Below are 26,282 nucleotides of genomic sequence, written 5' to 3' on the forward strand. Positions count from 1 at the left end.
TCAGTCCTTCCAGATGTTTTACTTCCTTAATGTTGGTTAGACATACAAATATAAGGTTCCTGGTTTTCTACTTTACTGTAATGGAAGAGGATATCCAGGAACTGAAAGGAACAAGGATCAGAAAATGCACCACCATTCTAAATCTATTTTAAAGGAAACTATTAAATGGATACTGTACTAACTTCAGCTATCATGTCCCTGTTACCAGTTTTTAAACCACTGAATCAATTGTTTCTGGTCTTCTTTTAAAAATAACGGTGTTTCTGCAATATAGAAGTATGCAGATAGGGAACAAAAGAATAGCCCAAGGGCATTCTCTGTCCAATGGGTGTGTCATCGTGACCTTGCAAGCCAGGGCAGCACTATTGAATGTGTTGCCAAAGAATAAAATAAGCTGTAGCAGGGTCTTTGTTTAAAATCTTAATAAAAAAATGAATCATCGAAAAGAGCATGTCCCTGCATGGCTTCTCTTTTAAACCTCTTTGAGATTTTTTTCTACAATCAAGTGACATGCACATTTTATTAAACAAACAAAGAAACAATAGGAGTTCAAATATCCTGCCCCATGTTTGCCTTCTGCAACCATATCCTACTTCTCAGTGGTTTAATAGTGAATTTCAAAGTGCAGGAGAAAGGTCATGGCTGCCCCCTAAGCCACATACCAAAAATGCAGGCGGCTGTACAGATCCATTATTATTCACAAACACAGACACAGCCATGGGCGTAGCCAGGATTTTTGTTAGTGGGGACAGGCCTTTTGTTAGGGAGGGGGCAGAACCTCAGTTTGCTATGTATTTATTTTTATTTTTTTGATAGGGGCCCATGGACACAGCCAGAATGACTTAGCTCCCTCACCCCCATGAGCTGCATAGCTTAGAGAAGAATTTGACTTGAACTTGTATAAACTGCAAAGAAAGCAAACCAAATCACTTTGGACTCTAGCTCGCAAAACAGTGACACTGACTGCCAGGCAAGGAAGGTTAATTCTAAATCCACATTTCACTTCCCAGAGTAAAAGCAAGGCCTGTGAGTTAGTGTGCTGCTCCTTCCATTAGCAAAACAAGAGGAGGGATGAATGTGCTAGATATCTCAGATGCTAGGTTGGGAAACATGTAGATGGACAAAAGGAATGTCAAAAAGAAGAAACTGGAGGCTCCAGTGAGAAAGGGTAGTGCAGATAAGGCTCACTGAGCAATTAATTCATTGCTTTCCCACTCAGTTTTTATCTTGCCCTTCATCTGACAAATTCTGGGTGGAGTTCATGGTTCTCCTCCCAATTCTTTGTTTATGACAACCCTGCAAGGTAGCCTAGGCTGAAAGATAGTGACTAGCTGAAGGTTACACACCAAGCCTTGTGTGTAATTTGGTGGCGATTTGAACCTGGGGGTCCCTGGTCCTACTCCAAGTAGGGCCTTTTAGCATACAAAATGGTAATAAAAACTTTCAAGTCACTCTGAAATCTTCAGGGATGGATGATTTAAGTAATTTTTTAAAAAAATCACGTGGGGATGATAATGTACAGTACCAGTAAAATTGAGGGCTCTTTAAATTGAAGTTTATGCAGGGAACAGATCAGAAATCTACTGTATCTGTTATACAGTTTGTTTATCTTGGGTGCAGAAGGAGACACCCAACAAGGATTTCCAGCAGAATTGGCGGTGGTTGTGGGGAGAATTCAGCAAGAAAATACAGTACAATGAAATTAGAGTGCACTGAGTATTTACTCTCCAGCGCTAGTCTATGGGCAGTAGAATCTCTCTGCATGAAGCAGCACTCCAGATTATGTCTGTATATGGAATTTGACACGGGTGGAAAGAGAATCAAACTCCTGACGCAAAGCCTTTAGTGTGCTAGAAACTCAGGGCCAAACTATGTGTTTTGCCAGAAGAGATCTGTGACTGGTCTCTTGATGTTTTGTTCTGGTTTTTTGTTTTAGCTAAATATATCCGTGGGGGAGGCCCCTCTGCTCATTGGACTGGGGAAGGAGCAATGAGGATGGAGCTTTTTAACGTTCCCTGAAGCTTTTTGCTGCTCAGAATTGATGCTCGCTAGTTTATATTTCTTCCTGTATTTTTTTTCTCTCCCAGGAAGCACGGGGAAAAGAGAGCAGGGAGGATTAAACACACCCAGCCCTTATGCCACTTCCTTGACCAAATTAGGACCTTTCTCTTCTCCCTGCAGCAGTGTTTATCTGAAAAAGAAAGTTGGGAGATCATTCAAGGGTTTCCCAATATTACACATACCTTGGCACTAATTTTCCTGTTATTTCAGAAGCAGAGCCATGCCAGTTTGTTGCAGCTTGGGCACTGCAGTTACAACAGCTGATTGTGGCATGAGCTCCTTTATGCTATAGCCTACTTCCTCAGCTGCATCTGATGAATCAGGCTGTTGCCTAGGGAAAATGTGGGTTATCATAAATTTCTTAGCCTTTAAGGCACCATATTTGCCCCTCTTGAGCTATGCTAAATCCATGGATAACAAATGTGGGTGGGGATGGTTTATCCCCACATGTATTCACTAGAAGTTTCATAGCATCCAGCTGTACACATCTACAGCTCTCTGCACATGATCAGGAACCCTGCCTCTCTATATTCTAATGAGCATCTGTATTCTAATGAGGGAAGGGGAGGTCAGAGCTTCAGTGTATCCCCTGCAATAGTTTATTATTCACATATACTTAGTGCCTGAAAACAACTATTGTTACCATTCTGGCAAGGAGACCTGGATGTGCATTTGATGTGATTTGCTCCTTTATCCCTGTGGCAATTATGTAAGCAGAAAAGGGAAAGTTACACTCTGTCTAACGCCTTTAAGTTCCACCATTAGGGTGAAGAAGGGCCTGCTAATTTAAAGAGAATAACTTCCAGGTTTGGGTTTTTTTTATTACAGTATAAATAAAATTATTCTTTACCCTCAACATTCTTTCATTCTGATAAATGCTGAATCACTTTCTTGCCTCTGTCCATTTCCTGTTGCTTCCTGTCACTGCATGTAGGTAGGGCTGTGAGATCTTTTTGGAGCAAAGACTCATCGCTTTGCTTGGCAGCTGCGAAGCAAGGGGATTGAAATAGGTGAGCTGCATTCACAACATTCACACCTCCACCCTACTTTTCAAGTGTTTGTTTATCATCTCTTAAGAGCCTTTCTCTTAAGAATATTACAGAGCTGGAAAAGGGGCAGAAAATGGCAACCAAAGTGACCTAGGGTTTTAGGGAACAGAGTGACTCCCCTGGGAGGAATGGGAGAGGAAAAGGTGGAGAGGAAAAGGGGAAATAGAAGCTGGGGAAATGATGCATGTTTCTCCCTCTCTCAAATCACTAGAATTCATGGATGCTGAAAGTTGGAAAATTCAGGACAGATAAAAGAAAGCACTTATTTGTGCAATGCATGGTTGAAACTATGGAAATCAGTTCCACAGGAGGCAGTGGATAGGTTTAAAAGAGGGTCGGACAAATTCATGGAGGATAGGGCTATCAATGGCTATTAGCTATGATGGCTTGTTCTGACTCCACCATTGGAGCAAGCAATGCTTCTGAATACCAGTACAATAGCTGGAATCCAAAGACAAGGGGGAGAGTGCTCTTGCAGTTTGATCCTGCTTCCATGTTTCCTGCTGGCATCTGGTTGGCCACTCTAAGAACAGGATGCTGGGTTTGATGGAAAATTGGCCCGGTTCAGGCTCTTCTTATGTTCTCCCTCCAAAGCCTCAGCCGCCAATTCTATTGGCAATAATATCTGCCTATTTATTACTACATGTATAGCCAATCTTTCCTGCAAGGAACTCAACATGACATGCACAGCACCCAGCCATGGATCTTTTGTTTAATCTGTAGTTCAGCCCTAAGAGGGAAGCTTTTAATCATACTTTTGGAACTGGCATTTTTGACATAGGTTTCAGATTATACAGGTTTTAATCTTTTTCTTTAAAAACAAAAGAGAATGTGTTACTACTGTCCAGTATCATGGCTGTGTCACAAAACTGCCTTTAAAAAGTTGTAAAACAGGCATTCACATTTAGTCTGCCTTCAGATGGCTGCACATTAACTGCTTGCTTTACAATGGTGTACTTTCTGATGCAGTCTGCTAACATCCCAAAATATACTTTCGTAATGGCAGTGGGTCAGCAGCGGAAGGACATCTCAGCTTGCAGACATAAACCGTTTTGCATGGCAGATTAGTCAGGCCAGCAAGTCTGTTCTCGTAAAAAGTGAAATTGCCTTGACATGTTGTGCTGATAAGAACAGCTAAAGGTATTACATTGAAATATTTTCTCCCTGAAAGTAAGCAACGCACATATTTTGAAGGAAAGAAAAAATATGAAGCAAAGGGGACTTTGGTTGTATTTCATAGAATCAGAATCAGAGTTGGAAGGGACCCTGAGGATCATCTAGTCCAACCCCCTGCAGTGCAGGAATATGCAGCTGTCCCACACGGGGATCAAACCTGCAACCTTTGTGACAGCTGGCTTGACAGCTGTGGTGTATAACTGTGCCACAGCTATACCTTCAGTCAGCCAGCATGCTCTGACGCCACACTGTGGTTTTACAAAGACCAAATGGACAGCCACTGCCCTAATCTATACTTGCCTAAGCTTTAGTTGGATTTTGAACACAGCACGGTGATACAATGGCAGTAAATACAACATAAAGGTAAAGGGACCCCTGACCATTAGGTCCAGTCGTGACCGACTCTGGGGTTGCGGTGCTCATCTTGCTTTATTGGCCGAGGGAGCCGGTGTACAGCTTCCGGGTCATGTGGCCAGCATGACTAAGCCGCTTCTGGCGAACCAGAGCAGCACATGGAAACGCTGTTTACCTTCCCGCTGGAGCGGTACCTATTTATCTACTTGCACTTTGATGTGCTTTTGAACTGCTAGGTTGGCAGGAGGAGGGACCGAGCAACGGGAGCTCACCCCGTCGTGGGGATTCGAACCGCCAACCTTCTGATCGGCAAGTCCTAGGCTCTGTGGTTTAACCCACAGTGCCACCCGCGCCCCTTAAAATAGAGCATAGGTACCCCCCCCGCCCGTACGGGCCAGTCGTGTCCGACTCTAGGGTTGTGCGCCCATCTCACTTAAGAGGCTGGGGTAACTTCTGGGTTACGTGGCCAGCGTGACAAAGCTGCTCTGGCGAGCCAGCACCAGCGCAGCACACAGAAACGCCGTTTACCTTCCTGCTATAAAGCGGTACCTATTTATCTACTTGCACTTAAGGGTGCTTTCGAACTGCTAGGTGGGCAGGAGCTGGGACCGAAAGATGGGAGCTCACCCCGTCGCGGGGATTCGAACCACTGACCATGCAATCGGCAAGCCCTAGGCGCTGAGGTTTTACCCACAGCGCCACCCGTGTCCAAAATACAGCATACCAACCACCTAAACCATTTTGCTTCAACTGGGTTTTACCTAAGGTGGGCTTGCTCCAGTAGTACCATAATTCATTTTAAGTTTTGTAATAAGCCTCATGTATGTGCTAAAATTAAGACACAAAAAGGTGAAGGGAAATTGCTATCAACCTGGGGCCCACAATGTGGTGCCTGCAAGCACCACAACACACTCAGATATGCTTCTTGGAAGCCACTAAGGTCCAGTTTTTTATTTTAAAAACTGTGTATTTTTGACATTCTTGTTGTTTGATTGGGGCTGTATTTTTTGGATGGGTGTGTTGGTGTTTTGTCTGTTAGGAAGCAGCTCTGAGCGTCACCAGTTTTTCTTTTGTGAAATGGGCATCTTGTGGTGCCCTCAATAGCTCTTTAAATTTCCCACTGGGCCCTTGGGCCCAAAAAGATTGGGTACCTCCTATAAACCATTACACTGAGGCATTTGCAGCACTCATTCACAAATCAACGGGCAAAAAATTATCAGCAGTGGTGGAACTTGCCCAGTCATGTAAATGTTTACATTTTCCATTGGACCTGTTTAAGAACATAAGACCATTAAATCACTGGTCCACTGGACCAGTAATAAATCTGCAAAAGTGCCCAAACTGATGCCTCTGTCAGAGTCAAAGGTTTACTACCCTTGAACATGAAGTTTTTTCCAACTTGTGCTGCATTGCCCAGGATACTGTTTTAGCAGAAGTAGTGCTGTCAGAGTTTGACGAAACTGTAGGAGGCAGTGGAAGACAGGAGTGCCTGGCGTGCTTTGGTCCATGGGGTCACGAAGAGTTGGACACGACTAAACAACAACAACAACAGTGCCGTCAGACTGTTGTCCATAATATCAGGCTGTATCTCCTTCAATTCTGTTGCTCTGAATAATCCTGAAATTAATGTGACAGGTTACATAGGGGAAAGACTCTTTCCAGCTCTCTCGAAAAGCCAGGTAGTGAGATTTAGGCTTAAGGGGACAACCTCAAATCACTAACTCAAGAGCAGAAGGCAGCAGAACAGTTTCAGAGTATGCAGCTTGACATTGCAGCCTTAAATGGTAAGCATTTATACAGCACATAATTTTTCCATCCCTGGGCAGAATGCAACAGACGTCTTGAGTGCTTTGCAATAATACAGCATAATTCATTTCTCTCTATGGTACTTTGAATCCTGAGCATTAGGTCATCTTTTCCATACATTTGCCAGAGCAGGATTATTGCACAGAGAAGACTCTCTCCAGGGCTTTGTTCTAAATGACCCAACAGATGAGACACAGCATTTTTCTTGAATGTGTTCCACAGTCTGATAATTTTCAGGTTTCCTCTGCCTTTGGTAGTTGGCCCAAATTTCCCTGTTAAGTCCAAATGATTTAAAATCCTGCATTTTTGTACTTGTGGCAAATATATTCTAGAGCTGATTGATCCTATCACTTTGTACAGTTAATGGAATAGCTTCACTCCAGAGGAAATAGATCAACTTCTGTTTCTTCACTGTTATATAAAAACAGTGAGGGAATGTGAGCCTGGGCAAACACTGGAGAGGGGAAAACATGTAGCCAGTTTTAACAATTACATTTTTAAAAAGTGAAAGAAATGCCTACAAAAACATAAAGCATTCCTGTGTTGGGAGTGGGCAACCTTGCTAGTTTTCGACCTTTTAAAAATAGCCGTAGGAGTGCTCTCATTCATGAGTGATACAATGTGGAAAACTTGCTTTCAAAGAGTTCACATAATAGCACACATGTGTGGAAGGAATTAGCATCACATGATGCATGTTTTAGCACATGGATGAGTGCAGAAGTCATAAAGCCACATTCAATGCAGCATTCACAATAGCCGTGGAGAGAAAGGAAATAGCATTTCCTGAATCACAACCACAAAACAATGTAGTTTGAGTACTGTGAAAACAGCAGCACAACCAGTCCTTTGAGGAAAGTTCTTCGGGGTCTTGGAAAGAGACGAGCAACAGCTGTACATTTCATAGAATCAAAGAATTAAAGAGTTGGAGGGAACTCCGAGCATCATCCAACCCCTGCAATGCAGGAATCACATGGGTGGCGAAGAACAGTGTGGAAATCATTCTAAACTGCTGGATCCCTAGTCTGGGGATTCTTACCCCCTTATGATTGCATATGCCATTTACAGTCTCCAATACTTGGTACATTCCCTCCTTCATTAGCATCTTTCTTGGATTTGTACAGCCCAGTTCTAAATGTGCAAACATGGAAGGAAGTCCCATTGAGTTCAATGTGACTTATTTTCAGCCAATCTACTTAGGACTGCATTCTTTTTCCTTGTCTCTGACTCCTTCTGATTAAATTCCAGAACCATATGTGGCAAGAGTACTGTGAGCCCAGAAATGGAAACAAGAAGAAATTCTGACGAAAGAAGAATGGCAGACGAAATTAATGGACTATGCAGAATTGGACAAAATGACAGGAAGGATTCGAAACCTGCGGGACCAGAGATTTACAGAAAATTGGAAGAAGTATAAGAATTATTTGAAGAGCAACTGTAATCAGCAAATTACGTTAGTAGGACTACAAGAAGTTTTGTAAGGAGAAATATACGAAGTGCTACAAAGTAGAAAAAGATAGAGATATTGGTTATGAGTTTGAAATGTAATAGGGAAGATAAGAAATGCATACTGAGAGATTAGATTGGAAAATTTTCAGACAGGATTGATGGAAGTCAAAAATTTGAATAATATGTAAAAGTATGTTTAATTACTGTTGAAAATGATATGTTAAAAAAACTAATAAAAAATTATATATGAAAAAAAATTCCAGAACCGTATGCACATAAACATAACAAAAATAGTCATAAACAATAAAGAAAACATTAAAAAATACACAACCAAACTGAACAATTTCCACATAAATCACGAGATCTAATATAAAGATGCAAAAAACTGAACAGCAACCCCTCCCCACCAACAAAACCCCCTAAACAGTACCCTAGCCCCAGAATCTGTTCAGCAGCTTCAGCTTTTGCAGCTAGAGTCAGTGCCCCAACTTCCCAGGCCAGGTGGGAAAAGGCCTGCAAGGCACAGAGCACGTCTTCCAGGATTTGCAGCCAAGATGGCATAGAAAAGAACTGATCAATTTCCCAAGAATGAATATAAGGGCTGTTTCCGCTGCCCCTCTTTTAATTTTTTTACCTGATTGGTGAAAGGTAGACAATCAGTGCTAATTTGTACATGATACTCCACAGCAAAAACTGCTAACATTATCATAATCTGCAAAAATTCATTATCTGCATGTTTTAGTACAGTGCCATTGCTAAATGTAAAATTAATATGATATGCATGGAAATAAAAGCATCTGAAGGGAAACATTGTTAATTGTCTTTATGAAACGCTAAGAAATTGGGGGGAGAAATTTCACAGCAATAAAACCGATAAAGGAAAGAAACAATGCAATTTTTAAAAGGCATTATTGGCTGCAATCAAGCTAAGTGTAGGGAGCGCCACAGGTACAGGGGGCTTCACAGCTCTCACTGACGTGTAAAGTAAACTCTGCACTTGTAATGTGTGTGGGAGGTGTTATTTATTTATTTCATGTCTATCCCTGCTTTTTCTCCAAGGAGTGCAAATGGTGCGCATGGTTCTCTCCCACCTCATTTAATCCCTGCGACAGCCATGTGAGGTAGGTTAGGCTGAGAGATAGTGACTGGCCCAAGGTCACCCAGTGATATTCATGGCTGAGTGCGGATTTGAACCCTAGTCTCCCAGCACCCTGTCCAACACTTAACACCACACTGGTATGCGATGCTTTTGCTACATACTCTCAGCTGCTTTACTACTAAATGCTGCCTTAGAATTCCTTTCACGGATTCCTTTCTGGCTTTTAAATAGCTACTGATGTTTTTTTAAAATAAAAAAAATGTACATTTATGAGGAACAACAGCACATGGAATCCAATATAAGCATAGGACTGGCCAAATGAAACAAATAGAAAAGATGCAGACTTAGGAAGTACAAGGCCCAGTTCGAATCCCTGCCTAGCCTCTGGGGGACTCTGGGCCATCAGTCTACTTCTTTCTCCCTCAGGATCAACTTGTTTTCTTCAAGGGACATTGTTTTTAACCAAAAGCAGCTGTGCAGAACTGCAATCTAGATCGGAAGTTGAGGAGTGTGGGGAGAGGAACTTATCTCTTCCTTTACAGGTCATTTTTCTCTCAGAATAGTCCTCTCTAAGTTTAGCCCTGCCACACTGGCCATTTATAATCCAGACTGTCAAACCTTGTTTCGGTTAAAGCAAACTTTGTTTTTTTAGAAATCCCTTATAAGAAATTAGGCTATGTATACACATTTTATTTTAAAATCATTGGGGACAGAATACTTGGTGTGTCCCACCCCCTATATAGTCCACAAGTCCACATACAATCTAGTTCTATTGAATATCCCCACCCCCTGAGGAAAAGGACTTCTTGGGAACATAACAACTCATTGCCGAATGATTCTGCATTTGAAATTCTGCATTTCTTCTGTCCATTTGAAAACAGAAGAAAACAGCAGCCTGGGCAATGGGTGTGTTTGTATCCACATCTGCCCAGGGACATTGTAAGAGGGCGTAGCATCCTTGTAAATACCCTTAAAGTATTCCTGGTTTTGCACCTGTTGGTTATTGAACAAAGTGAGATTCAGAAATGAGATAAGAACTAGAGGCTCCTATGGAGAAACTGCCACTGTTACAGGGGATAAGCAAGGAACAAAGGACGCTTTGTGTTTGACCTGCCTTTATTTTTTTAGTGTGAGGTGTCAGATAGGGAGTTTGTGCAGTTGGAGTTTGTGCTTTGAAACTCTCCCGCAGATGAGGCCTTTTTCTTTTGGTCTTGCTCAGTGCACCCGCCCCGTTTATGATTAAGATCCAGCCTCCTGGCGACGGCTGACAAATCTGGAAGCTTGCTCACTTCTTTTGTGACCTTTCAGTTGATTCCAGCAGCACCACACTACTGTTACTAAGGATTCCCCATTCCCTCAATGGACCAACACAGCTACTTCCAATTTTTCTCCACTTAAAGTGCAATGCAAAATCAACCATGATTTAGTCTAAGTGAGAGAGAGAAATCAATCAGGCAGGCAGGAGGGGCTGGGGAGTAGCTTAAATGTGCAAGCCCATTTAAAGAAAAAAAAATCCTTAGAATTCCTCTAGATTTGGCCTGATTCCTACTGACTGAGGAGCTGGCTGCCGTCTCCTTTTCTCTCTGATTTAATGACAGAAGTATCCAGGAGGCTTCCAAAGCCAAAGGCCCCATATGTTTGACATTCTTTTTCTTCTGGGAAACTGGAAATGACCTTGGACCTCAATGCTTATAGTCAGCCAATCTGTGTGTTTACTGAATTGTTGTTACTATCCCCCCCACTCCAAGGGAATCTAAAAGGAATATACTTTTGCCTGAGATGGAATTTTGAAACTCCAAAAATAACTTTTTGGCTCCTTTGTAATACTTTCTGTGATTGCTGTTGAGCTTCCCCTTTTTATTCTCTGACCTTTTCACTCTTGCAATCTGTCTCTTGACCTCTTGACTTTTCTGCTGATTCTGGCGAGGCCATTGGCTCATTTGCTCTGATGTCGTGGTGACCCTGTGTGAAAATGAGAGGCGACAGGGTCTCTTGTGGATCTTTTGCTTAGCTGAATGCTAATGGGAAGGGCAGAATCTGAATTCTAAGACTGGTCACATGAAACCTCTGGTACATTCAAGCACATGCATATTGCCTACAAGACTTGAGTACAGTGGTACCTTGGGCTACATATGCTTCAGGTTAGATGCTTCAGGTTACAGACTCCGCTAACCCAGAAATAGTACCTCGGGTTAAGAACTTTGCTTCAGGATGAGAACAGAAATCGTGCTCCGGCGGCGCAGCAGCAGCAGGAGGCCCCATTAGCTAAAGTGGTGCTTCAGGTTAAGAACAGTTTCAGGTTAAGAATGGACCTCCGGAACAAATTAAGTACTTAACCCGAGGTACCTCTGTATTTGAATGACTGAATTCCTCATGCAAATGGAATGATTCTTACAAGCCATAGCCATAGTCAACTGATACCTGCTGTTTATATGGTCACATCTTGGAATGCATCAGGACTGTGTGCAGTAAAATATGCACAGTATTATGAGAAACTGTGATTCTCTTAATGCGGATGTACCAAAACAACCAGCTGTGTGAGGGAGCATATGTGTCCACATTAATGTGTTAGAATGCAGCCTGTATACCTCTTAATATGGATGTTACAGAACAATGCAGCTCTGAGGTGCTGTCGGCTTTTTGACGTAGACATCAGGATGGGTTTAGATAAGAAGAATTGCTTACTTGGAATTTTGTACCTTTATTACTTCTAAATTAGTATGTTTAGGATTACAAACTAAGGCTGTTATCCCATGCCACTTAAAAAGCACTCTGTGTCTGATATTGGACTAAACTACCTACATTGGCTAATGTGATTTTTAAAAGTAGACTTCTGCTGCTGCCTGCTGCCTGGTGTATGAACGTCACCCACACATATGCACAAAATAGTACATGAAGAGACAATTATAGTGTCATGAAAGATCAGCCAACTTTTGTAGGTCTCCAACAGACAATTCTATATTCTGTTCAATTTATTACAGTGCCATACATACAGTAATTCTTTGCAGTCCTTTATGTGAGACACTACATTTATTGACGTTAAATCTGATTAATGTTGCAAGGTTTAAATTCTGTAGCCTTTATCACAAATGCACTTCCTGAATCAAATTATTCTTCATTGAAGCTTTTGTACTGCTTTCTTCCACTATATTTGTAATATGAGTTTTTTTCATTCATCTGACATGATTTGATTGCTAAGAAACCATTCTTTCTCTGTGAACCTCATGCTAGCAAAATCTCTTATGCACTCATTTGGTCCACTATAAATCATAATATTCACAAGTTATTTCTTAAACATTTGTTTGCCTTCATCTTATTTGCCTTCATCCACACCATGCAGTTGTCTTGGCTCACTTTCTTAAGCTATCTTTCTACAGCCTTTTGTTATCCAGGTACATTTTTGGGATGCAGCTGCTCTGAGTTTGCAGCATTTTTTTCTGCCAGTGAGACCTTGTCTTAGATAAGGAGTTCAAGTCATGTACAAATGATGTGTTTATGGAGCAAGAATTTGAATTTTAACTCAGTAAAGATGTCCTCTTGCCTCATATGTATAATTTACTTAAATATAAACCAGGTCTGAGGAAGGAGTTCAATCCTGCTTCTTGGTTTCAGCTAAGGCCTTCAGCAATTCTTGAGTGCAGATTCGCAAGGAATACAAGCAACTCTTCTGTCACTGTGATTTAAATGAGGTTAGGCTATAGCTCATTATCTGTTTAACAGTTCATTGACACAAGGCGCTGGAGGCAGAAAAATCTCAATCTCTTGGGGGGGGGGAATGGTACCTGTTAGGGTTCCAAGGGGCTACTTGAGAGTAAGCAGGCAAATGCCTCCCTGCTCGGCTGTGAAGCCTTGCTTTGGATGCCAAAATAAACTTTATCTGTCCAGAGCGCCACTCTCCCGTGGCTGGCTCATTCACTGGCAGAATCCGTGAGTGGCCGGTCCTTAAACTTTCCCAAGCAGAGTAGTTTCTTGACGCCCAGTCTGTGCCTCCCCTCTCGGCATGGAAGCTTACTCCCCAGGCAAGGTGTCCTGGCACCGCCTCGCCTCCTCCGAGCCCTGAAGCTCCTCTCCACTGGAGGCGTGGTTACTCTCCTCCGCTGAGGAGGAGCTGCTTCCCACGATCTTTGGGGGCTCTCTGTAATCCATCTGGCTTTTCCCCTTTCTCCCCCTGAGCCGATGGCAGTTCCCTGACATCCACCCCCTCCTCAAGACCCCCCTCCCCACTGGTGAGGTCTTTGAACGTCTCCTCCTCTATATCGTTGGCTGGCGATGCAGGAAAACCCCAGAAAGAACCGTCGTCATCCTCCGTGGATTCAAAAGCTGCTTCCCATCCTCTCGGGTCCCTTCCCGCTGGTTGAACCTCCCAGTCTGATTCTTCTACCTTGGACACCTCCCCGCCCTCCTCTTCTGAGGCAGGGAAACCTACAAAGTCCCCTTTGTCGTACGTGGGTCCGAACTCCTCCTCCTGGAACCTGGTTATTGGTTTAGGCTTATGTGGGAACAAACCATGCAATTCTTCCACCAGATAACCCTCTGTGATGGATTCTGCAGGAACCCACGTGTTTTTGGATCTGGGTTCTCCCTCCCAGGCCACCAAGTACTCTACCTGGTGCCCTCTCCACCTAGAACCGAGTATTTCCGTTGCTTCATTACAGTGTTCCCTTTTCTCTGCCCGTGGATAGGTAGTCACCCCTCCCTCCCTCCCCGGGAAGCCCCACCCCTCCCTGTGATGCCACCAGAACTGTCTGGTGACTAGTAGAATGGTCTTATGCTGCCCCAAAATGCCCGGCTGTTGGGTTGTCATGGAGCTGCCTAAGTATCTTGGCCCTCAATGTCTCTCCCAGCGAATACAGTGCCCGGTTAGTACAGGAGCCCTCCTTTTTCCTCAAACCCCCCATTTCCCCCCTTTCCATCTCTGAGCTCCCTGATTTTAGTCTGAGCAAACTCATTGTGTCTGGTCAGCCCAACCAGTTCTTGCTCCCTTACCAGTGCTCCCCCACACGACCAGCGGTCTTCTGGGAACATGTACCTGGCCACAGGAGGTCCTTCCCCTTCCATGTACTCAGGTTTCCTGGAAAGTGCGTCTGCCCTCACATTTCCCCCCCCCTCCCGGTACGTATTGTATTTCGAAGTGATACTGTGAGAACATCTGCGACCATCTGACCTGTCTCTGGTTAAGCATGCACGCTGTCCGCCAGTATTCCAGGTACTTGTGGTCCGTTCGGACCTGGATCTGGTGCCGTGCCCCAATCAAAAAGTGTCTCCACAGCCGAAAGGCCACGTAAATGGCCAGCAATTCTTTGTCATAAACAGTGTAATTTTGCTCTGACTTGCTCAGTTTCCTGGAGAAAAACGCACAAGGTCACCAGTCTTCCCCTGAACCTTGTTGCAGCAGTACTGCTCTGATGGCCCGGTCTGAAGTGTCCGTCTCCACTCTCAGTGGCTTCCCCGGATCCACGTGCAGGAGCTGCTCCTCAGAGGCGAACACCTTCTTTAACCTTTCAAAGGACTGCTGCGCTTCCTTGGTCCACACAAACTTCTCCTTGCTGCTAAGACAATCCGTTATGGGTGCTGCCAAGTTAGCGAAGTTCTTGATGAACTTCCTGTAGAAGTCGCTGAACCCTAGGAACCTCTGCACATCCTTCTTTGTTTTGGGGTCTTCCATTCCAGCACTGCTTTCACCTTCTCCGGATCCATGGCCAGCCCCTTGTCCGACAGTCGGTACCCCAGGAACTCGACCTCCCGGACACGGAATTGGCATTTTTCCAGCTTAACTCACAACTGATGTTTCTTCAATCTCTCTAGCACCTGCCTGACGTCTTTCACGTGCTGTGCTTCATTTTCAGAGAAGATTAAAACGTCATCCAAAAAGGCCACACAATTCTTGTACAGCAGGGGGCCCAACACGTGGCGCATAAAGGCTTGAAAGCAGGCGGAGCCCCCTTGTAATCCGAACAGCATGATGAGATATTCAAACTCCCCCAGGGGGGTGAACATCGTCGTCTTCCATTCGTCTCCCTCTCTCCTTTTGATCAGACTGTATGCCCCCCTAAAGTCCAGCTTGGTAAAAATTTTGCCCTGCCTCACCCGCGTCAAAACATCGTCAATTCTGGGCATGGGGAAGGCTACGGGTTCTGTTCTACTGTTCACAAGCCTATAATCCACTACCAAACAAGGCTGGTTAGACTGTTTCTTGTCCACGAAGAATACTGGGCTTCCCCCTACAGCCTTGGATTCCCTTATGAACTGCGTCAACTCATGCATCTCCTGGTCAGACATGGCATACAGCTTACCCACCGGCAACTGGACCCCCGGAAGCAGGTTGATTTGGCAGTCATATGGTCTGGGGGGGGGGCAGCCTGTCAGACTCTCTCTCGCTGAACACCTCCTTCAAATCTGCATACTGCGGTGGCACGCGCCCCTTCTCCTCCAGAGTCACCCCAGCCACCCTGGCCATAGTCATTCTTGGTTCCTTCCCTCCCAGCAGCGTTCCAAGCAGTGAGCTGACACAAAGGTGAGTGAACGTTGATGCCACGACACCACTGGGTCATGGAGTGCCAGCCAGATCATTCCCATTATAATTGGGGGGGGGGGGGTCCCGCCAGTGTGGCCACGTGAAAGGCAATGGTTTCAGTGTGCCTAGAAACCCTCATCCTCATTGGTGGTGTCTGGTGTGTCACTCCCCCCCCCCAGTAGTTCCCTGCCATCAATGGTGCTCACCTGCAAGGGGAAATCTAGTGGCAACAGATGTAGCTGGTGCTCCAGAGCGAAGTCTCTACTGAAGAAATTACACGACGAACACTTCTTGGCTGTTTTCCAGTCCCTTCCCTCCTTCTTCCTGAGCTCATTGGCATTTGAAACCGCGCGTGTGCGGGCTCCATCAATTTTAATCAATTTAGCATATTTAAAATGAGTTGCTAATACATTCTAGTAATAGGTATTCAGCAACTGAACTACAATGCTGTGAAATAACTGGGTGCACACAAGTGCAGTTTTTGCACAGATTTAAGATATACTAAAAAGGTAAAGGTAAAGGGATCCCTGACCATTAGGTCCAGTCATGACTGACTCTGGGGTTGCGGCACTCAACTTGCTTTATTGGCCGAGGGAGCCGGTATACAGCATGACTAAGCCACTTCTGGCGTGCTTTCGAACTGCTAGGTTGGCAGTCACGGGGATTCAAACCACCAACCTTCTAATCAGCAAGTCCTAGGCTCTGTGGTTTAACCCACAGCGCTACCCGCGTCCCCTTAAGATATACTAGTTGGCTTTAAATGGTATCTGCAAGTGCAGGCACTATTTATTTTTTAAACTGAAAAGTTACACACTTCAGTATACCCAAGAAAAAAAAACCCAAGGCAGTTTACAACAAGAAAACCAATATAATAAAACACTAATTACCAACTTTTTTTTTTAGAATTTTGTTGGGGGGGGGGGGGAGAGAGAGAAAGCAAAGCAAAAACATGGGCCACAAGAAACAGCTCCTTGTACAAAGGGGAACACAAAAATTCCCCTGGAGCAATTTGCAAATATCCCAGCAGGAAGTTATTTTATTATTTAAAAATCCAAAAGCCTTACTTGCTCTCTGCAAAAAATCCAAGGCAGGTTGGGCACAATTCACATGTTGGCCCCGTGAATTTGGGATCTGTGCAGTTACAGACTCCACACTTGCAGATTCCTCTGCCATTACAGATTTGCCCATTTCTAGCTTCACATGGGGCGGTATCCATGTAACAATCACAAGCAGAGCCTGTGTAATTTTCTGTGCATTCACACTCACCACATTTACATTCACCATGTCCTGCAATAAAAAGATAGGTATTTAGTTTCTATAAAGCACATGAAATTGAACATCAACAATTGCCATAATCTGATTTAATTTGACAGAGGTATTCAAAGTTGATTCCTACCACCCAGGTAAAGGAATAGATCATCTGACTTCTATTTCAACCACAAGATCCAGTACTGCAAGTCTCTTCCACAGTTCCAATGACAGGACATGCTGTAGCACTAATCTCCAAAGGCCAACTCTATAGAGACAATGGTGTCCTGTCTGCAGGATATGAGGTCCACATTGTAGCCCTACAAATTTCTATGAAATTGGTGGAGAACTGCTATGAGTGTGCTTTCATAGAATGAGATTTGGTAAAAGTTGGGTCTTGCATATTGTGGCCATACATGATTTGACCATCTATCTGACTGTAGAAGAGCATAAGACCTTGGTCTGCCTCAGAGGCCAGCAAACCTGGGAACAATGTGCCTTTAGAAAGCAGGGGCAGAAAATCATTGTTGCTGAACAATTTTGAGGTTCATCTTGCATGATATTATCTAACCACTCACTCTGCTATGTCCACTGGCAGTTTGTTGAGAGTGCTGACTTTAGATTGCACTGTCACTTGGAGCGCCTAATCAGAATTTTCTCCTTTCAAAATAGTGTCAAACGTTGGCACAAAGGTAAGGGATTAATGGTGTTTGGCAGGTTCCTCCCCATATAATCTTCCTAACCTGTACTGTCCAAAGTGGACAGTTTTGGCTCTCTCTGTAATCTCTCAAGTTGCACTCCCACTGAATGGCTCCCACCACAGCAATGGCCAGCATGTACTGCTTCCAGATCATAAGAACTAGAGACACTGTGGGCACTGGAAGTCCCTGTGGCAGCCAGAGCAGCTGTATAGGGTGTTCGCTTTAGGGTCTTTGACAATACTTAGTTGTAGGCTCAGTGATTACTCATTTCCCAGTTGGCCCCATGAGTCAGAAAATAAGAGGAAAAGCAAAAGTGGAGAAGAAAAGGTTTGTTTGTTTTTTTAGGCAAAAAGGAATGATTCAGAAAAAAGGAGTAGGAAATAACAGAAACCAACAAAAAGGGCCAAAGGAAGTACACACTGTAGATAGAGAAGCTGCAGCTGAACTTGGCCTGGGTAAGATAGGACCAGATCTGGTGGTTGAATTCTAGGCCACATAACCCCTGCTTTTTACTTGATGTCTCTTGTAAATTTATAAATTAAAGTCTTGTGAAGGCATATAATAAGGGCTACAGTGTATGATTCTCTTCAGAAAAAGCCTCCCTCCTTTTACTAATAGTATTACTGTGTACTGTGTTGCACAGCAGAGTATCGCAAGCCAAGAAGATCTCCTCCCAAATGTTAGGCTCTCATGCTTAGAAATAAATACAGGACTGCATCCAAGCATTCCCCTTCCGCCAGAGGAACTTCTGAATCCTCACAGTTTAAAAGGGTCAGTTCATTACCTCCACAAATCAAGCCATCAGATCGATCACAGTTGAAGTTATCACATTCGCAAAACCGGCCAGAGTAGATCTCATTTGCATTCTCTCGCTTCCTGCACACACACTGTCCACAAATACATTCTCCATTGTTACTACATATTTCTGAACTGTTTGCTCGTCTACAGGTGCTTGATATATCTTCACTGTTTACTTCATCCATGCTGCATTCACAGAGCTTTCCAATACGTCCTGGTTTACACCTAAAACAGAAAATGGTTCTCATTACTAAACTGTTAAAACTTTCTTTTCCCTTATATACATATTGAAAGTGGGTGGGATGAGATACTGGTGCATAGATACAGGAAACAGTCTCTTTCACGAGAGCATGATTCATCCTAGAGGCAGATGTTCCGAAACTCAAGAGCAGCAGTTTGGGGAAGCTGCTGAATGAATCTTCTACTAAGTTCATTAATACAGCAGCTGCTACTAATTGCTGTAAAAATAATATAAATGCTAATTTATTCCAAAGGTGAAATGAGGCACACGCCTGCTTGACAGACCAGATATTCATTTTTCTGTGCTAGAAAGGTCTTGAAGAATGGTCTGGTACAATTGCACTTAAGAACAGGCCCAATCAGCCTGCAACAGTATTAATATTCACCACTTATATAATAATAATAATAATAATAATAATAATAATAATAATAATAATAATAGTTATATATTTGTTTACTGCCCACTTTATTCCCCACAGGACTCAAACAGATAAAAAAACACACCCATAAAGTACCTAGCTTTTTCAAAAACGAAAATGAAACAAAAAAACAGTGTGGTCAAAATTACTTTTAGAAATACATGGGAATTTAAAGATCCTCATAGGAATAAGCTGCCGGTGTTCATGGGGGAAAGGAAGGCAGGAGGGGCTAGTATGATATGACTGAAGGTACCTGAAGGCCCAGCATTAAAATACAAATTTCATGCTTGCTTAAGGATCTGACTTGGGTTCCCTTCCCTTTATTCATACGTTTTTTCCTATATGAGGAGAAAGGACACACAACTTCTCTTTGTGTAAGGATTATGTGGCACAGGAAGGAAAGAGGCTAAGAAAGAAACAAGACGCAGTGCAGAAATAGCAGGAGACGGGAAAATGAGAAAGAAAATGAGGTATATGGTAGGAATTGGGAGAAAGTTGAGGTTTGGAGAAAGAGAGGCAGGTGGTGGATAGAAATGATGAATGAAAAAAATGAGTGAAGGGCCATTTAAAGTAGGAGCAAAAGGGGAGTGGCAGAGAATAGGGACTCTCATAAGTTCTCCAAAGCATTTATTTTCAGTGTCGAGACTCAACCCTGAAGCATGTGAGGAATACGTGGAGGTTCTCCTGAGCACATTCCCTTCAGCGCTGATTCCACCCAAGAAGAATCAGGGAAAGGTCTTCCAACTAAATTTGTGTCTAGTCTGGGATATTTCTTTGGGCCATTTACAGTCAAGGGATATTTTATTTCCTAGCAGATTTATCTGAGGGAGAGAAAAAACATTAATATTTATCTACCTGCAGGCACCACACTCAAATGTTCCACTTCCATAGGAGCAAATAGGGCTGTCTGGAATTCCGTCCTTGTGACATTCACATTCACAGATGAACTCCAGATTAATTTCTACCTCTTCAGTGAAACCTAGTGGCTTGATTTTAATGGTTTCACCCTGCCCTTTTTCTGGACACTGGTTGGCTGTTACTTTAATCTCAAAGCTAACCTGTAAGCAAAATAAAGAGTACATAGGTAAATTGTTTGACACTGATTAGAGGGGGTGAAGCAATAGCACACCGATTCCAGAATGCAGAAAGTTACCTCATCTCCAATTGAAATGTTGGAGCACTTTCTTCCTTCATCTCCTGTACCATTCACTCCATTCTTGCAGAAAGATTTATATTCAATTGTGACTTCTTTTGGTAGTTTGTTGTTTTCCAGAATGACTTCTGAAGACAATGACTAACACAAAAGTCAAGTAGTTTAGTGAAGGATAATGGAACATGCAGCCCAACTTTATCTACTCTGTGGTCTCCCAGATGTCCAAACAGTTCCTTAAAAACACTTGGAAAATACTCTCTTGCAAGAGATACATGTTCAACAGATTCTATCTAGTCCTTTTAAAACGTGCATTTCTGAAGGGACTACAGTGGTACCTTGGTTCTCAAACACCTTGGTACTCAAACAACTTGGAACCCAACACTGCAAACCCGGAAGTAAGTGTTCCTGTTTGTGAACTTTTTCCGGAAGCTGAACGTGCTACGTTTTGAGTGCCACACTTACGTTTTGAGAGTTATGCTGAGTTTTGTCTGTTTTCGCTATTTATTTTGCATTTTTGTTTTTGTGGCTCTTTTTTTGTTTTGTTTTTGTTACTGTGTGGAACCCAGTTCAGCCTCTGACTGATTGTGTGACATTGTTTATTGCTTTCATTTTATGGTTCAGTGGTCTCGTTAGATAGTAAAAGTCATTTTAAATTGCTGTTTTAGGGGTTGTTTTTTAAAGTCTGGAACGGATGAATCCATTTTGCATTACTTTCTATGGGAAAGTGCATCTTGATTTTGGAACGGACTTCCCGAACGGATTAAGTTTGAGAACCAAGGTACCACTGTATTAGTTTTCTCTGTATCTTGACACAGCAAGTTTTGAACTAGTGTTACCGTTTTCTCGTGGGTTTTGTGCAGCCAGCGTCATTGTAGCTTACAAAACGGATAAAAGAGATTGATAAAATTGTATTGCTGATTAGATCAGCACTGCTATTTTCCTCTCCCAACTCCTCCCCCGATAAACAACACAGAAACATCTGGAAAAGGACTCCAGACTGTTTAAGGCTTTATAGGTTAAAATCAACACTTTGAGCTGGGTCTGGAAACTGACAGCCAGTGCAGTCAAGCCAGGACCAGTGTAATCTGCTCAAACCTGTCTTGCCCTGTGAGCAAGGACTCTGGGTGGCTAGAATGGGAAGCTACCAACTCTTTTTATGCTACATATACAACCCAGAACCTCATTTGCTTAAATAAGGGATGGGGAACCTCCAGCCAGGCCTCCCCATTTGGCACAAGAGTCCAAGCCATGGCTACCTGCCCTACACCTAACGTTGTATGTGACAAGTGTGGGGCACGTAAAGGCAGGGCTTGGTAAAAGGTGCTTTGAAGCTGATCATCAGTGCGGGAGAAGCACTGCACAAAGGGTTTCTTCTGTGCTGACAATCAGCTGACTGATGGCAACAGAGAAATACTGCACACATTTTTTGCTTATACATTTGATTTCAAACCATGCAAGCGAAGATTGCCATTGCAACATCAGGTGATTGACAAGGGGGTGGCCCTGTCCACCTGTCAAACTTGACTTGTGTGTATATGTATATATGGCCAGGTCCGGATCCCCACTGGGGTCTACAACAAAATTCATCCTTTATTGTATACAAAACACGTTGTCTTTGGGTGTATGTGGTGATAATGAAAACTGTTGAACTCACATTGTAGGCATCAATTATCAGTTGAATCACGTTACTGGAGTTTGAAGAGCGTGTTCCCACGGCAGATTTTGGAATCAAATTCTTGAGCTCCTTTACATGAGAAGAGTGAGAAAACCATTCAGTTAAAATCATAAGCAGCACATTTATTCTATACACAAAATGCTATTTATAGAAAACCATAAAAAAGGTAAAGGACCCCTGACAGTTAAGTCCACTTGTGAATGACTCTGGGGTTGCGGCGCTCATCTCGTTTTACTCGCCGAGAGAGCCGGCTTTTGTCCGCAGACAGTTTTTCCAGGTTATGTGGCCAGCATGACTAAGCCGCTTCTGGTGAAACCAGAGCAGCACATGGAAACGCTGTTTACCTTCCTGCTGGAGCAGTACCTATTTATTTTAAAAGACAGCTGAAGGTAGCCCTGTTTAGGGAAGTTTTTAATGTCTGATGCTGTATTGTTTTTAATATTTGGTTGGAAGTTGCCCAGAGCTGGGACCGAGCAACGGGAGCTTACCCCATTGTGGGGATTCGAACCGCCAACCTTCCAATCAGAAAGCCCTAGGCTCAGTGATTTAGACCACAGCACCACACGCGTCCCATATAGAAAACCATAGTTATACAGAATTCAATTTCTCAAGTTTCTAACTCATGCTTAGAACCGGGGTGGGACAACTGCAACCCATCAACTCTCTACATTCCCACCTAGGGTGGGTGGGGGTAAATACCATTATTGCCTAGAGAGCACTATTGGTCGTGTGGGTGGAGGCATTTTCAGGCTGGGGAATCTCAGCTGGTGAGGGAAGGGACTCTATAGAAGCTTTTGTTACTTGCTCTTACCTTGTAAACTGGTTGAAATTCTTGTGTAACAGCAAATATTATCTGAATATTATTGTCATTTAGCTTCTGAACAAGGTGTGCAATGGAGGGATAATCCTGAAGAATGAAGTTTACATTTTATATATACTTGAATTTCACACACAATAACAGTCTTATATACAATTTTCTATACAAACATAAGCAAGAGCAAACAAAAGAGTCAAAAACAATTATTTAAAAAGCAATCCATCAACTCTCATTAACAGAAGCCTCTATTTCTCAGATTCTTCATTCTTATCAGAGCATTATTTAGGCTTTTTCTTGTATTTTGCCAGTTAAATAAATGTTCTCCAGTTTTTGGGTTTCTCTCTGGATTCAGAAAAGGAGTTTTAGCAAAGTAGGATAACTTGGTTTTAAAATAGGCAAACCAAACTTGGCATTTTTCCTCTATGAAGAAAAATGTGAAGGCTACTATATCAAAATTAAAAATCTCTACATGTTTTTACATACAAGCTCTGCTAGCACTGGTCCATGAAAGCTTACAGACCCTACTATTTTAAAATTATAAGCTAAACTTTTAATGGGTGTTCTTCTCAAAGCATTCTTCTACATTGGGGGAGGGAGTATACTGGGATTGTCTCCTATTTCTACACGTGTGTATATTTGCGTGTATGTGTGTGTGTGAGAGAGGCACACGTACACAATAACATACATGTAACATACATGTAAACACAAAATTAAACATTCTCTTAAGCATACTTACATAATAATGGCTCATTGTGTACATATTGTTATCTAAATGACATCGCCCGTCATTTGGCAAGACAATTCCTCCAAGTTTCCCATCTCCAGCAAAATGAAATCCAGCATCCGTAGAAAATACCAACAACCGAGTGACATTTCTCCATCCAAGTTTTGACTTGAAAAGAAATTATATATATATATATATCATTGTGAAAGAATATGGTAGCAGAGAAAACTGAAAAATGAGTGATCAGTATCCCCATGGTTTTTTTTTTAGCAAATATAAGCTCTCCTCCCATCACTACTGTATAGTTTTGATAGTAGCTTCAGGAACATGTGCATGACATAAAAACATAATGTGGGAAGAAGCCACCTGAACACACCCAGAATTGACAGCTGGGATGTGTTGGCATTAGGATACAGGTGCTCCAGCACAATTCATAGAGGTCAAGAGGCATGCAGAAATGACCATGCAACCTTTGCAACTGGAGATTGACTCAGAAAGTTTCAAAGCAAGAGAGGGGGCGTGATTCTACTTGTACACTTGAAGTCGCCTTCCCAATTCCCTCTGAAAATTGCTGGCACCAGTCATCATGGTACTTGGGCATCCAGATCAGAGTTCTGGTCCAGGGTTTTGCTCTATATCTTTACTAGCAAAGTGTGTCTGGGGTGAGGTGTGGTGTGGGGTATGAGCTGGGTTCCCTCAGAATACACTGCTGGCTAACAACTACTAGAACTGAAAATCAGCAGCTAGACTTTATAGGAGCAAGACTAGAAGCAGTAGGAGAGAGAGTCTGCAAATCATAGACTGGTGACTGAAACCTTTTGTTGTTGTTGAAGAGAGAGAGAGAGAGAGAGAGAGAGAGAGAGAGAGAGTACACAGTGACCACGCCTTTTGTTTCCTGTGCAAGAGTTGCAACAAACAAACCCTTATGAGTATACATGTGGTTGAATGCCTTTTAAGGATCCCCACTGGCTTTTAACTGCTTATCATTGTACCTTTTCAACATTTGTGTCCAGGAAGTTAAATTAACACTTTTGATCCATTAAATCTGAATAACAGCCAAGGGTCTACAAGTCAATTGCATTTATAGTAATATCCAAAAGAAGTGAAAATACACTTACACCACAAACAGCTACCTGCATTATTGCATCAAATCCACCTTCAGGAGAATCCAGATTGCCAGAAATCTGTTGATCACCTACAAGCTGGTTGAACAGATTTCCATCGCTGGTAAAGTTGAGTACATTCCTGTAGCTAAAAGGGCTTGTACAGTTAAGGTCAACGGTGCACGGGTTCTTGAGTTTGGCTGGTGTAGTACTAATATAAGGCATTACAGTTTTTTCTACAAATGATAGATCTATCTATCATCTATCTATCTATTTATCTATCATCTATCTATCATCTATCTATCTATCTATCTATCTATCTATCTATCTATCTAAATGTTTTGACAGTTCTAGTCAATTTCTTGAATAATGGTGAGAACATAAGGAATAAGACATCACTGTTAATCTGACACCCTTACCTATTCGCAGTTTTAATTGCACTTGCTGTGGTTGAATCTGAGTAATGTCTTCCGGTTTAAGATTCTCAGCAGCCCCTTTGACATGATTGGTTACTTCCTTGTTTTTCGGCATAGCTTGTGAGCCTCTGGGATTTTCTATTTCATCTGGAGGGCACCCCTTAGTTTTTAAAACTTCCAAATCATCACATCGTGTTGAAGTAGATTCTCCTTCTTGAAAGAAGGTCTAGCAAACATAAACAAAATCAGGTTCTAAATTTTTCACAGTAGGTTCATCTCCAACTATACTACCACCATGGTTCATTCCGCATACAATTCAAAACACCATTGACATTTAAAAAACCAAATCTGATTTTCACTTTGTATTGCATATTACTTGCAGGAGGGAATCACCTTCAGTAAAGGTATGTTTTCAGAAATGCAAAGATACACACAGCAGCATACAGCAAAGTCTAATTGTTAATCTTGTACTAAACTGTAATATTGTTCCAAATGTTATCTTAGCTGTCTTACTATTTTTAATAGCTCATTGGAAGATGATTGAAAGCAGCATAAAAATAGAATGGAATTCAGCAATGTTCTAGTGATGAGCAGTTCAGAGTAAACTAGTCTGACAGTAGTTTTCAAGAAAGATGCTGTAAGTGGGCTTGGTAGGTTTCAAAGCTATCACCTGTCCCTGCAAAGAAGTCCTGGAGGAAGGGTCGAGATGCAAGGGCCTAGCAGAGCTAGCAAAAAGAGGAGACAGCTGCAGGATGGGCAGGGCAGACTGTAAGGGCACAGACTCAGAAAAGGAGTCATGACACCAGTGTGGGTGTGGCTCATGGTTGGAACTACAAGCTACAAGGAGAGGAGAAGAATGAAAGAGATGTGAGGCAGACTCAGAGAGGAAGAAGTCCTGGCATTTGAAAGAAAGGGCTCTTGCTTCCAGCAGAGGGATTGTGATGGAGCAGTAAAGCCAAAACCAGCTGGGCTCTTGCTGGGAGCCAAGTGCCAGAGAGGCAGAGGAGACATGGCAGGAACTGAACTCGAGAGACAACACAGCCAGAAAAACAGCTCTGTTGTGGGACAAAAATAAGTGTTTAGTCCAGGCACAAAAAGAAAGAGCCAACAGCAAATCTGATGGGGGGCCTGCACATTGTCATTGTTAGTGTGCCTCCAACCGTGAGGAGGAGACCAAAACAAGGAAGGTTTTATACATAATTTTGGCGAGATCACTTCTGAAGGGAGTAATGCATTTGTTTGATGTAGAGCTATCCCATCTTAGCTCTCAGTCCTGGGGGACCTGCCCCCTGCCTTGAAAGCCTTTTTTAACCTGGCCTGAGAGCTACAAAAGCTGAGGCTGCTGAACAGAATCTTGGGTTTTGGGCGGGTGGAGCAAGGAGTTGTTGCTGTTGATTTATTGTATCTTTATCTTAGATATTGTTGTGATATATGTGAAACTGTTCTGTTTGGTTGTGGTTTTTTAAAAACGATTTATTCATTG

The 26,282-nt window shown here is 42.8% G+C and overlaps 2 protein-coding genes across 3 annotated transcripts in view; both read right to left on the minus strand.

Annotated features, from left to right (window-relative positions):
* LOC310660970 (integrin beta-1-like) lies at positions 1-24,630 on the minus strand. Its single transcript, XM_083406613.1, has 11 exons — positions 24,399-24,630; positions 23,293-23,448; positions 22,551-22,646; positions 21,719-21,808; positions 20,065-20,205; positions 19,767-19,969; positions 18,239-18,477; positions 16,570-16,792; positions 10,861-10,953; positions 2,912-3,046; positions 1-101 (listed from the first exon to the last, which is right to left on the minus strand). The coding sequence occupies exons 1-10, from the start codon at positions 24,606-24,608 to the stop codon at positions 3,028-3,030; spliced, it is 1,470 nt and encodes a 489-aa protein (XP_083262739.1). The 5' UTR covers positions 24,609-24,630; the 3' UTR covers positions 1-101; positions 2,912-3,027.
* The window catches only part of ITGB1 (integrin subunit beta 1), a 76,841-nt gene that overhangs the window by 44,483 nt on the left and 6,076 nt on the right, over positions 1-26,282 (minus strand). The window lies entirely within an intron of this gene.

The sequence above is a fragment of the Podarcis tiliguerta genome (genome assembly GCF_965153285.1).
Source record: "Podarcis tiliguerta genome assembly, chromosome: 12".
Lineage (NCBI taxonomy): Eukaryota > Metazoa > Chordata > Lepidosauria > Squamata > Lacertidae > Podarcis > Podarcis tiliguerta.